The sequence below is a fragment of the Lissotriton vulgaris genome, chromosome 9 (genome assembly GCF_964263255.1).
Source record: "Lissotriton vulgaris chromosome 9, aLisVul1.2, whole genome shotgun sequence".
Taxonomy (NCBI): Eukaryota; Metazoa; Chordata; class Amphibia; order Caudata; family Salamandridae; genus Lissotriton; species Lissotriton vulgaris.
The window spans coordinates 968,105,898-968,119,754 of NC_141697.1; the positions used below are offsets into that span (position 1 = coordinate 968,105,898).

The 13,857-nt window shown below is 38.1% G+C and overlaps 1 protein-coding gene across 1 annotated transcript in view; it reads left to right on the forward strand.

The window, feature by feature from the left end:
- DOCK3 (dedicator of cytokinesis 3) overlaps nucleotides 1-13,857 on the forward strand; it is a 1,414,611-nt gene that overhangs the window by 1,009,783 nt on the left and 390,971 nt on the right. The window contains exons 13-14 of the mRNA XM_086938817.1: nucleotides 1,462-1,550; nucleotides 7,237-7,362. Of these exons, the coding sequence (XP_086794943.1) occupies nucleotides 1,462-1,550; nucleotides 7,237-7,362 (215 nt within the window). The remainder of the gene's footprint in view (nucleotides 1-1,461; nucleotides 1,551-7,236; nucleotides 7,363-13,857) is intronic.

The following is a 13,857-nucleotide window of genomic DNA, read 5'->3' on the forward strand; positions in this document are numbered from 1 at the left end:
GTAGGGTACTTGGAGTCCAGTCTAAATTCCGATTCTCATCAATATGTATGTGGAACCAATAGGATCTTTGTATGAAGGCAGTGGAGGCGCATTACAGTACATGGATGACACACCTTAAAATGTCTTCGATTCCAGGGTATCATCACTCTATGACAAGTGCTAATTAAGCTGCAAAGTGGATGCCAAATAACTATCTGCATCGCAACCCAAAAACATAATTTATTCCTTGTCACCTAAATCCAATAGCACCTTTGACCAGCTTAAGGAACTGTATTCTACAGATTGCCTACCTACTCTCTTACTCATAGCGATCTCAGTGAGCATTTCAATGTATACATCCCTTTTCATGAGACCTCATATAAATACAGCCTCAAAAATAGAAAACTTCTACATTTAGGCTGTAAGGAAAATTCTTCTGGTATATGACCATATCAAATTTGAGGTGAATGCACTGATTGCGCCTAGACTAGACTATTGAAATACAATTTTAGCAGGCATAACACAATATGCAGTCAATCCACTGAAATCTGCTTTCAACCCCATCACCAGATTAGTCTCCTCTTCATAAATATTATTATCACATATCTCCTATCCTTGCTGCTTTATGTTGGCTACCCAGTGCTTCACACTCACTAAGATGACTCACACAAAAGGCTTTACATCTCATCACACCGTCTTACCTTATAAATCTACATAAATTCTCTCAAGGCAACTCAGGCCTGTGAATCAAGGATGTTCTCCTACTGGAAAGCTCCAAATTTTGAACACCCCTGTCCAGTCCAGCATATATTATTCTCAAGCTATGAAACTCTCTACCAAAGGACTTGAGACTGAATTCAACATGATGTCTTCACAGACGTCGTTTGGGAGTAGTCAGGCTCCTCTGTGGCTAGATGGCATCCCTGGATGTCTTTCCTTTGATAGCTAAAGACTAATTAGTTTATTGTCCATCTCCTCAACAAGGAGCTCACTAAACATTACACCTCCATGTTTAACCTACTGACTTGCTTTATAGCACCAAAGATTGATGATTGTTCTAAAATTCAATTTGTCTTCTTGTAATTGTTGAGCACTCATATGCACTTGAGTATCAGAATACCACATAAATGATAATTAAAATAGCTCTGATATATTCCTCTGATCTCACAAATACTCTTAACAGCAGCCTAGTTATTCATGATTAAACCAGATTTCCTATTCAAAGTTCTAAATGTGGTTGTCTGGTATTAGGTGACAGGCAGGTTAAGGGAAACCACCTAAGTGAGAAAAGGAAAACTGTGAAGAAGCCAGAGAAAAAGAGTTGAAGGGCATGATGGCAAAAGCAGGCAAAAATTGATATTTGAAAACAGTAAGGCAGCAGAAGGGAAAATGGAAGATAAAAGATTAATAATAACTAGGAAGACTGTGGAAGAAGGGATTACTATTGTGGTTACTAAGTTGTATCTTCTCCTCTCATTGCAGGTGTAACAATGAGAATGAATGGTTTCAGGTGCATGAGAACATCATCCGGAAGTCAAGTACCAAGTATACAGCTCCCAGCTCAAATTATGGTATTGCAGAACCTATCCGCTGACTGGTTTTCCCCCATTATCTCTGCTGATTGAATGTGATCTTCAAATTTTATAGTTCAGTGTGGCTTTGGGTGTACTTGTACATGTGCACATAAGCTTCTGGCTTCAAGAAACTTATTCATAAAGATGTGTTGTGAGTGAATGGGATTTAAATCCATACTGGAGGAAAATTGTTTGCGAATCAGGCCCTTCGTTTACTATGGGTTTTCAAGTGTACTACCGTACATAAGTCAGGATAACAGGGGTAGAGTAACAACTTCAACACAATGACTGATATGGCTCAGGCTTCATGGTTTGTGAGTAATCTGGCCACATGCTAAATTCATTACTAGAAATGAGACTAATATTGACTTTAGATTTATGATATGTGTTTAATTCTTCATTTATTTTAATGTAATGCACTTACCTGAGTTCCGAAGTCGAAGACACCACGCAGTTTGAAAATAACACAAAGAGCATCTTCAAGATAGATAGTGCCTGAAGCTTAATTTCATTCGGGGATTGCATATCCAAGTTGTGTTATATTTTTGATTTAAGAGATAGCTGCAGTCTGGCTGGCCCTCAAGTAGAAGAGTGCTGGCTCTCTTCACCACTCAGTTGTCCCTTTCTCAGTTTGCAACGCTTGAGATCCCATGTGTGTTGCGAAATATGATTTTCTTCTGATTTTTCTGGTGAGTTATCAGCTAGGTTTTACAATGGATTACCATCTCAGATGACTATTTTATGGGGTCTAGAACATGATGTAGTTTGCTGTTAAACCCCTTTTATACTTTATGACATGCATTAGTGTTTTTGACTTTGTGAAATCTAGTGAGAAATCGTGATGGTTTGCACTACCAGGTGAAGAAATGGAGTTTAGGGACTTGTTTAGAATTTGGAGGGAATATAAGATCCTCCAATTCCTGGGGGAAACTCTACTTTTAAAATAAATCCACCAGCGGCATTTCACTATGATTGAAGAGAATTATGATTGAAGAAATTCAGGTGTTGGACTGTACTTAGTAATTCCATCAGAAAATGGAAGATCTTCGGATTCCTCCAAACTCCAGATGGGCTGTTAAATTCTGATCTTTGAAGTATCTGATTTTAACAAATACAATGAATGTATGAAACAGGATTTATAAAAGCGCATGGAGTGTCCCAGTGCTGAGTTTTCAGTCATCAACAATGTGCAGTGAGATCCTCTAATCTAGTTGGATGAGACAACTCTTCAACCTTTTCTTAAACAAGGCGGTGTCTGCTACAGAGCGTAGGTCCAATGGGAGATTATTCCATGCAACTGGCCCGAGGTAGGAGAAGGTCCTTCCGCCCATTCTCATGCAACAAATCTTAGGGGTCTTTGCCAGAAGGCAGTGGCCTGACTACAGGTTACGATGAGGGGGTATTGGTGAGTTAGGTATTTACATCTGTTGCACCTTATCCCCTCTAAGCCCCCGTCCCTGCCACACGCGTCCCTGCCCTCGCGCTCATCACACATGACAACAGCTGGCATTCTAGAATGCCAGCTGACAGTTTGCTTTGACAGTTGTCATTATTATTTGAGCCTGTGACCTGTACGCACCCTACCTTCCACCCGGTGTGTTGTTGATTCTACTTTACATTAAACTTGAATTTTGGAGCTTCTCTGCGTGCCCTCATTCTTTACATTGGTGGCCACGGGGCACAACACCAGGGAACCCACGTTTAGGAAAGTAATGTAACGGAAGAGGAGGAAGATTAATGAATCTGACCGCGGCGAGATAAGATCGATATTGTAAAAGAGCACTGTCATCCAAGGCGGACTCGAATGGTGTGATTGAAAAATTCTAAGTTTCAAAGAGAGAATACTTTGTGAGCAGAACAAAAATTACCTCAGACATGAACTCTGACAGAAGTATACTCTGAAGATGAAATATATCTGAGGAAGGAGAACAACGAATGCTGACGTGTGGTGATGTAAGCGAGGAACCGGGAAGAAAGTTCAACGCGTGAAAGGAAATTGAGCTAAAGTCTCCACACAAACAAAGTGCGCGGAGAATGAGTGTGACGTAATGATGTAATGCGCATCTCAGCGCCATATTGGAATAAGAAAAGTCAATGTTAAAGACTTTATATTACGCACAGAAAAAGTGCGTGAGGCCATTTTGAGGAAACAAAGAAATACATGAGAAAAGCACAGCAAAGCATTCAATCCTGGAACAAACCAGCTGAGGTACAGATCGGAGCTTAAGGATCTTCGGGAATGTATAAAAAGTGAGTCATTTATTTAGGAAAAGGAAAAGTTTCAAGTTAAGAGTGGATTCAAAAGACTTAATGCTATAAACTGTTTAAAAAAAAGTATTGGAACTGCTAGTACATAGTAAGGATTAGAAATAGCGCATAGGGCAGTAATAAAGCAAGACATTCTCTTAAAAAAATATATAAGTTATAAAACATGGCAATATATACAACCTATCACCCCCACAATTGTTTCTGTCTGGTAAGGTGGCACCTCAGATAAAGTGGGAGGAATGGCGCAAATTTTTTAATAATTATATACCAACTTTTGATAAGCCAGATGAACCTTTACCAGCAGAAGAAAAAAAAATACTACTGCACTGCTTAGGTGCAGGTGGACTGAAGGTGTACAATAATATAAACAAATAAACAAGAAAGTACGTGAGGGAGCACAAGGAGGCATGTTTGCACATGGAAGCCTTAGACACTTATTATAAGCCCACTGTGTGTGTAGCAGTTAATAGATATAAATTTTACAGACATAGGCAAGGAAAAGAGGAGAGTATTGAAGACTACGTCTCTGCATCAAAACATTTAGCACTGACATGTAAATTTGAAAACATGCATGACGATTTAATAAGGGACCAAATAAATAGTAATGTGTGCAGCAAATCCAAACATACAGGATGCCTTATGGGCCAAGGGAGAGAAACCGCTCCAAGAAGTGATTGAGATAGTAAAAAAAAAGAAATGTCTGGTTGATGTGCTAAAGCCGTGCTAAAAGCAGATAGAGAGAAACAGAAGGAACCCAGTGTGGTGGCTGAAATAAGTAGCGGAAAAAAGAAGCACATAGAAAGGAAAGGTTGAGTTAATGAAGACACTGAATATAAAGGAAGTACAAGAAATGTTGGGGAACTCAGTAAATGTACTCAATGTGGTCTAGTGGGGCATTTTCAAAAAGTGTGTTATAGGAAAATAAAAGGAAAAGTGAAATTTGTGGAAGAGAATGAGGAATATGAATCGGAATCCTCGGATGAGTCAGAGTACAACATTATGTGTGCTCAACATAATGGAAGGAAAAACAAATGAGGAGAAGGAGGCAGTTAAAAAGAAATACCTGTGTGTGCGATTACCATAGGAGGAGTGAGCATAGAAATAGTAGCCGATTCAGGGTCACCTTGTACAATTGTAAATATTAAGATATGGAAGGAGAAATTCGAAAATAAACTAGGAAAACTGTTGAAATCAGCTGATATTACCCTAAGAACATTCACTGGTGAACCCATTGAGTTGATTGGTTGTAGAGAGCTGGAATTTGATTTCAAGGACAGAAGCACAGTAAATTATACGTCTCAGCGACAGGTCCATCTGTGCTAGGATGGAAGGACCAAGGAAAATTGGGGATCACACTCAATGCCAACAGTTCAGAGCCTGTAATGGTCTTACAAATGGAGAAAGTATGCGAATCAAAGTTTCCTGCCAGATTCCCTAAAGGCATAGAAACTAATTCTGTCCCTAAGACAGCCTGCTCCGGAATGGTGCAGTGCTCTATGGAAAAGGACTAAAGTTTAGAAAACAATTACCTATATGAAGGCAGTGGAAATCACACAAGTGCAGAGTCGTGTGTTCTTTGTAGCAGGCTAAGTAGAATGCGGGCTGCTGGATTTTGGACCACTTGAAGCTTGTTAAGCAAATTGTCTGGAAGTCCCATATATAGGGCATTACCTTCATTTTCAGAAGCCCAACACATGTTCAGATCACAGACATAGGGGCTTATCACGAGTCTGCCATTCCACGGATCGCCAGACTCTTTGGGGCATGGCTGTGGCGATCTCCCGACCGCCCTATTAGGACCAGGGTGGTTGGGCCAACCTGGGAGCACCCAGTTTCACGGTGGTCTTGAGGCCGCAAAATGCTTTGCTGGGTCGTTGCGGCCCACCAAGCATATTAGAACTTCCCTCACTACCAAACTTTTCATGGTGGTTTGAGCACCATGAAAAGTGTGGTGATGAGGAAACAAGAGTACCTACAGGGCCCCCTGGTGCCTCACACCATGTGGATACACACAGGGGAGGCACCACATGTGCCCTCCTGTGTGTATGCACACCAGTACCTGCACAGCATGGACAGCAGCAGCCCATGCCCTGCAGGTACTGCCTTCGACGCTCACATTGCGGTGGCTAGGCACCGCCTTGGGAACGCCAAAGAACTGCCGACCAGACAGGAGAAACTACTGATCTGGCTGGTGTTTCCTAGACAGATTTGACGGTGTGAGCACAGAGTACTACTGCACCACAAAACTCATAATAACGCCCATAATCTGTGGCTGAAAAGACTGAGAATTGTCAAATGTAATGCCCAAGTTCTTAAATGTTCCTCCATGGGAACCCTGGGATGAGGCTTCTTTGGGCCATAAAGTCTGCCAATCGGGAGGATTGGGGCCATAGAATAGTATCTCAGTCTTAACTGCATTACATTATAATTGATGTAAGGTCATACAGTGAAAGACAGAAATAGACTCTCCCACATTCTCCTCTCTCTTTCCATATGTGAACAGCAGCTGGGTGCCGTCAGTGTATGTAATCACCTTGGCCCTTAACTTAGGGCCTCTGCCAACTGTGTTAAAGGGGTATGGTACGCATTAAACAGTGTGGGGCTCAGAGCCGACCCCTGCGACACTCCCACTGTCAGATCATATACTCTGGAAGAATATGAGGTACTCACACTTCCTGCCCTCTGTTCTTCACAAAGGAAGCCAACCAATTCAAAGCCAATCTACCTATTCAGATGGATTGGAGGCATGCTAGAAGCATAGAATGAGGGACTGTATAGAAGGAAACTGGCAGGTCTAACATAATCAGAACAGCCCTGTCCCCCAGGTACCTCTAATGTGTTTGGTTACGTCAATCAATGATGTCTCTGTACTGAAGTTTGGCTTAAATCCAGACTGACTGGGAAGAAGCAGCTTGTTGGCTTCAAGATACTGAGAAAGATGTTGATTAACAAATTATTCCAGTACCTTGGACAATGCTGGCTATAGAGAGATTCACCTATAGTTTGGTTGCTCAATAGGGTGTTTTGTGGGCTTTTTTAGGACGGGCAAAATTTTAGCCTGCTTTCATGAAACAGGACCCCATTAGCCAGTGGGTTAAGGGTGGCGGCACCTATCACTAATAGCTAAGGAGGAAAGGATCAGCTGGCAATCCTGATTTCTAAGGCGTGTATGGCCGCCATTGGTGACGTGCATCCATTCTAGGAGTACTACTTTACCTACTCATAAATCCTATTCTCAAGCATGCAAGATGAGCACTCTACCTCTATGTAGGTGGAAATCTATGTGTTCTGTGATCACTTCACATAGATTTCCCTTTGTGAATCAGCTTCAATGTTTTCAATTGTGCAGTAAAATGGGCTTTACCATTACTTGCTTTCTTGTTGTTAAAAATAATTTCCATTTCTCTTCTTTTAGGACTGATCATCTCTCTCCAGCTCCTCCGAGGGGACATGGAGCAGGTCAGGAGGGAACACCCTATGCTGTTTAACCGGGGTGTGGCTGTGACGAGGAAGCTGGGGTTTCCTGATGTCATCTTGCCAGGTAGGCTTTGTATTCATATTCACTCCAGTAGACCACTAAGGGAGATCTGTCCATGCGATTAGGGAATTACTGCATCATAACAGTTTTCACAAGCTCAATTGTTCCAAGTGAAGAATGCTGTTTGCCCAGAGGGAGCTTGCGCTTCATGCAACTTAATGATTGGGTCATGGGCACAACATCTAACAAATAATTGACATTTCAGAATAGATCTATTTGGATATGTCACTCAACAAAGTATGTCACTCAACTAAACTTCAGTTTTCCCTTCTGTGTGTCTCATGGAGATAAGAGTCATACAATAACCAGAAGGTATACAAAATATACCTATATATATATATATATATATAAAAAAAAAATTCCTGTACAATAACCAGGAGGTATACATGATGCTGTATATTATGAAGAAGAAGTGAAGCAGTGTTAAAAGATAATTTAGATTTAGACAAACAAATTCTGAGTCACTCTGGCAGACCTTATAGCTGTATACTTGTTCAATTAATTAAAGGGTAGAAACAGACCTCTTGCAGGGACTTGTGCTCCAGCATCTCGAAAGAGAGCCACTACAATTACATGCTTTTAGAGATCCTGTGGATTATCATGTTCAATTCACCATAAAGGGAAGAATATGCTTTATAATGATGCACTCGTTAGTTTATCAAGGTTATTTCAGATTTGTTGTATTGATGAATTTAAAAAAATACAATGGGTCTCATTCTTCCAATGTTTCAACCAGTTTGTAAACTGCCTGTGTATTGCATTAATGATGGCTATAACTAGTCGCAGTAAGTTAATGTACTTTAATTTAGAGTAATACAAAGTCAGAATTAGGAATATATATTGAATATAATTTAATGTCATGTAATATAAACATATTGATAAACATGAAGGTTGTCTTAAAATATTTATTAATTGTTCAAATAGTGTATTAATTTACTAAAATACTTTAGGGTTAGAAGTATTTAAATCAAAAGCAACGTACATTCATTAATTTTGATTAAGATTGCTTTTTCTATTTAATTTAACTATCCAAATCAAAACTAATTAAGGTCTAAGGCACACTGTTTAATTTAGTGTCATTGTATTTACTTTAATCTCATGCTGATTATATTATTTCATTATTATGTAATATAATTAAACTACATCTATGGCTATGGTCATGGCCAAATAATTTAGAAAGACTAATTTGTTGTTCAGTAATTAAAGGTAATACCAGGGTACGGGATATGCATTTAATTAGGTAAAACTTAATTTAGTTTACATTAGTTAAGGTTTAATGTTAATACATTTATTACATTAGTAACACAAATTAAACTAATCAATGGCAGAGTTATAGTTACTTATTTAATTTAATTTACATTGATCTAATTTTTACAAATTAAAGGAAAGATTTAATTATTTATGTTAATTAAAGGCGATGGTTGACGTTGGCATTTGGGTTAGGATATGGTTCACTCAACATTTAGGTTAATTAAAATAAAATTAGGGAAATAAAAAGTGTTAACATTCACATTTGATAATGAATAATTATTTTGTGTGTTTAATTAAATTAATTGGTATATTTGTAAAGCACCAGTCTTTGTGGTCTCCTTGCATATAAATCCAATAAGAAACTCAACCAATTAAACTCACAGTGATTTTCAAGTGTGGTGATAAGCAACAATGATATAGTAGGGTTTATGGTTTACTTTATATGAAAGATGAGGCATATCCTAATTATTAGTACAAAATATTTTTAAGCTGTCTTGTGACTCTTTGACACTGAAGGATCTATCAACCTTCTTTAACTATGCCAAACAGTGTCAGTGTGCAGAGGTAAATAATTGTTCCTTTTTTCAGCGCTGTCTTACTCAAAAGGGAATTCATATATAGCTTCTAAGTTCATGACCAATTTGGTATGGAATAAATAAGCTCCATCAAATAAAATGTATTAAATACTCAGATCGTACCGTGCCAAGGCTGTACAAAAATTCAATTGTTTAAGCTGTTTCCGAACCCAATGAAACCTAAAACTGAATTGAGTAGGACAGCTGGAATAAGGTTCTTCTGCTGTAGATCTAAGGACTTTGCTAGGACGAGGGAGAGAGCATCCCTAGTTGGATACTACAGTGATGCAAGAGGACTTGTCATGCAAGGGTGGCTGTGGACCCAGGCCGATTATTGTCATATGCTGATTAGTTAATGGTCACTTGTAGACAGATTGAAAATTACCTTTATAATTGCAACAAGCAAGATTTTTAAAAGTTTTGTCCCTGATATTCATACCATTATTGGTTACCAACATACACTACAAAAATTAAGATCATAAGCATGGATGTGATAAGTTTCAAAGGCTTCAGGTTCTTTTCATACAAGGTGCTTGTGTAATTTAGTAACTATTTTTCTTCCACAAAGGTTGGAGTAAGTGCATTAGAATATGATGCCTTCCTTTGTAAATGGATTGGGTACTTCATAGAAATATCAGTGCAATTGTTCTAACACATAGGTTAGATACTCTCTGGGCAAAAGAGGCGCACATCAGCGCTTCAGTTTGCTTCAAACTCAGGACAACTGCAGTACGGCCAGTGGTAGCACTAGCTTCCCTAACCTGCTGTAACTATTTATTTTATTAATGTATTTTGAAGTTTAATGTAACATGGACCTAACTAATAGGGATGATGAATAAAAGAGTAAATGGTCAAATGGAAAAAGAAGAATGTACAGAAGTCGAAAATTTCACATTAGATGATATCATTAAAATCATTGTGTGTAGTATGATGAGGCTCTAGAGCTGAGCCACAAATGGTTTAGGTGACTATATGAAAACATATTCCATGTTCTCTGCTCTAAGAGCTATGCCATGTCCTCTGTACTGAGATTTCCAACAATAATTTAAACTACTGCCAACATGAGTGACCCAGAGAGACAATCCATTATGTGAAAATCATCTCAAACGTTTATTCAAATTGGGCCTGGCAGTCTAGAAATGACGGATAAAGTGGTATCAAACTTTTACCTAAACATGCCCCTTGACCATAATCAACCTCACAGTGAGCCAGAGGGACTGCGAGTTAGCTTTGCTCTTGTGGTGAGTTGCACCAGGAGTACCTCCTTAAGTCAACTATAAAGTGGTACTCTCAGATTCTTTTTAATATCTGCTTCTTCTATTTTGTGTAAATGTTTTTAGTTGGAATGCCCGTTGCAGCTAGATAATATTATTTAAAAGTCCCTCAGCTGTTTAGTTGTGTGATAGAAAATGCTTTAGCAGGAGGTGCATCTTATTCTCAGGTGATAGATGTTGTAATATAACCTGAAGTTAGTACTGTACAGTATTTTGTTATTTATTAAGGATAGATTTGCACTGTTTGATAAAATGTGAACATGAATTGAGGGTGCCAGCATCAACTATCTGAGCTTTTATATATCTAGCTCTGGAACTCTAATAGAGGATGTATCTTAGAATATTGTGCTCCCTAAATATTGTGGTGAGAATCTATCTGCTACCCACATATCATTAAGGTAAATATACCTTGAGGTTTTATATACACAAAACCATAGAAATTCAGCAGTCATAGTTATACTTGTAGTTATACTTATGTTAAGAAACTATAACTCATGGCCTAAAGTTACTTAATGGCACAAGTTATAGTTTCTTCAGGTAAGTACAACTGCTGAATTTCGATGGTTTTGTGTTGGTACAATGTCAACATAGCCATAACATTCATGTAACCTTTGGTTTGTTCTTTGAATTTCAATGCTTTTTTTAACATAAAGAAATATATAATTACCGTATGTTAATACAACCACTGCCAAGCACAGCCTTCAGCCCTTGGCCGTGGGCGGCAGGGGTCTAGCAGCCAATGACCCACGCACACCCAACCCCACGCTCTGCATGGCCTTTGGTCATGCATTGTAGGGGTTTGGTATGTGAGGGTGGGTTTATTTTTATTCCTTTGGGTTTCTGATCTGCCATGGAGTTACACTGGTGACTGCACTGAGCGCCACGGTGGAACCTTGGTTCAGCCAGGTAAAATGATTGCCTATGAGGCATCCCTCACAGACCCCTCCATATGTCCTGTAGGGTCAGGATACCTCTATCTTTACCCCTTGTGTTATATTTCATTTTTGTTTCCCCTTCCCTCCCTCAGGCCAAAGCAAGAGGCAAAATGGCAGCCGTAACTTTCTTTTCATGTTGCGGCCAGCCAATTGGGGCCTTGCTTTGCTCCCAGATCCCCCTTGGATGGATCTGAGAACTATATCCATCCCTAGATATCTGTATTTTTCTTTCTTTTATTACTCCAAAATTACTGAGCAGATTTACACAAAATTATAAAAAGCACACTTTCTGGACCAAGATCTAGCTTTCTGTTAAACTTGGTGTAATTCTGTTCAGCCGTTCGGGGTGGTCATGTATTAAAAATACACAATCCCCATAGACATTACATAAGGAAAAAGTTTTTTGGACCCCTCCCTTTTTCTCGGCACCCGCTTGACGAATCAACCCAACTTCTCAAACAGAAGCTAAGGTAACACTACTTTTGAAAATGTTGTGAACATTCGCCAAACAACGCAAAGTTATTAGCAAAAACACTTTGTCTATGGGTAAAGTTGTTCCTATCTATAACTACTTACTGGCTATTTTCAGTAAGTAATATATATATATATATTTAGTCATCAAGATACATCTATGTAGATTTAAATATAGTAAAGCTATTAGGACGTATGTATAGTTACCTTCATGATATTTTGGTTAGTTAATATTCTTGCTTCAATATGTTGGTAGTATGATATTTAAAGCTTGATATTCAGGTTGTATAATGTGATCAAAAACCATAAACAGCTAGATAATCTTCTTTTCAATGTAATGAGATGAATGGAGCCAGGAAAAACCTATTTTATTCACACTTTTTATTATTATCAAACATTGTAGATCATAAAATCAAGACCATTGACTGATGTCTTCAATAATATGATCCTATACTATGTGTAAACTTAGACATCATATTATTTTTTCTAAATATGAAACAATCCATACATAATCAGATTACAGGGAAAAAAATTGTACATATAAAACACTTTCACAATATCCATCAGTACAGTATGTGAACTATTCCTAGATATGAAACATGGCTAATTCTTGGTGGATATATATTTCAAGGCACGTTCATTCATGTCCACTTGGATTTTCATTGCCCTGTATAGACCAATCAGGTTACATTTGCAACGTTCATGATGAAGGCGTGTTGAGATACATATCCACCAAGAATTAGTCACGTTTCATACCGAGGAATCGTTCACACACTGTACTGATGGATATTTTGAAAGTATTTTATATGTAAAAAAAAGAATTGATGTAATCTGATTATGTATTGATTGTATCATATTTAGACAAAATATTATGATGTCCTAGTTAACACATAGTATAGGATTATGTTTTTGGAGACATGAGTCATTGGTCTTGATTTTATGATCTACATTTTTTGATAATAATAAAAAGTGTGAATTTCATAGGTTTTGCCTGGCTCTATTCATCAGATTACATTGAAAAGTAGATTATCTAGCTGCTTAAGGTTTTTGCACACATTATATTTTCCCTGCCTTTGGAGTGTTGAATATTAGAAGGTGGGCCTTTTGTTTTCAATTTTATTCAGGTAGTATGCCCTGATGGTACTGAGCAACCCCTAAGGTCATGCCTTTTTAGCAGCAGTTTAGAAATTTTATTCTATGTGATTTGTCACTAGGGTTCTTTCCTAGTGTGGTTTACAGCAAGTCCACATTTAGAGAATGATCAGGAAAGGTATATGTACGTTTTCAGCTATTTAATTCCTTGCCAGTTGAACCTCTTTTTCTGTACTTTGTGAAATGTTATGTCATTTATAATTTTACTTGGATATGAAGCATGCATGTTTCTCTTTTGCCCATGAATGATATTTTTGTTTTTCTCTCTTCCAAATCCACCACTATGTTGTCCTTTACTGTTTCTTCTATATTCTACTTATCCCTTCATTTGTTACTCCTTATTATTTCCTCTCCTTTCTCTTTTTCCTATCCTCAACTTTTTTGTTGCTGAAGAAATGAAGATTGTGGGGTGTAAGTTCTATGTTTTGATGCTTGCTTTTCTGCTTTTGCTTCATTCATTACTTATCATGTATTCAAACTATATGAGCTATTTTCTTTCTTCCTATCTCCTTCTAGTCTTAACTCCCAATTCCCGATCTCACTACTAAAAGATTAAATAATGAGCACTTTACCTTTCTGAGTTTTAAGGCTCAACTCACTTTCCTTTTAGTTTGCCTAAAACAGCTCCTTCACACTCTCCACCTGTGGGTATTCGTCTAAGCAATTTAGAGCATTTAAAACTCCTTTTTTTTTTACGAAATGCAAATGTGTGCACCCCTTCATAATAACTCAGACACCATTCTCAAATCTGACCTCTCTTTATCATTCAAAGACAAAGAGGATCAGAGGATGCATAGTGATTCTTTTTAAAAAAATTGTCTGTAACAGAGACTCATGATG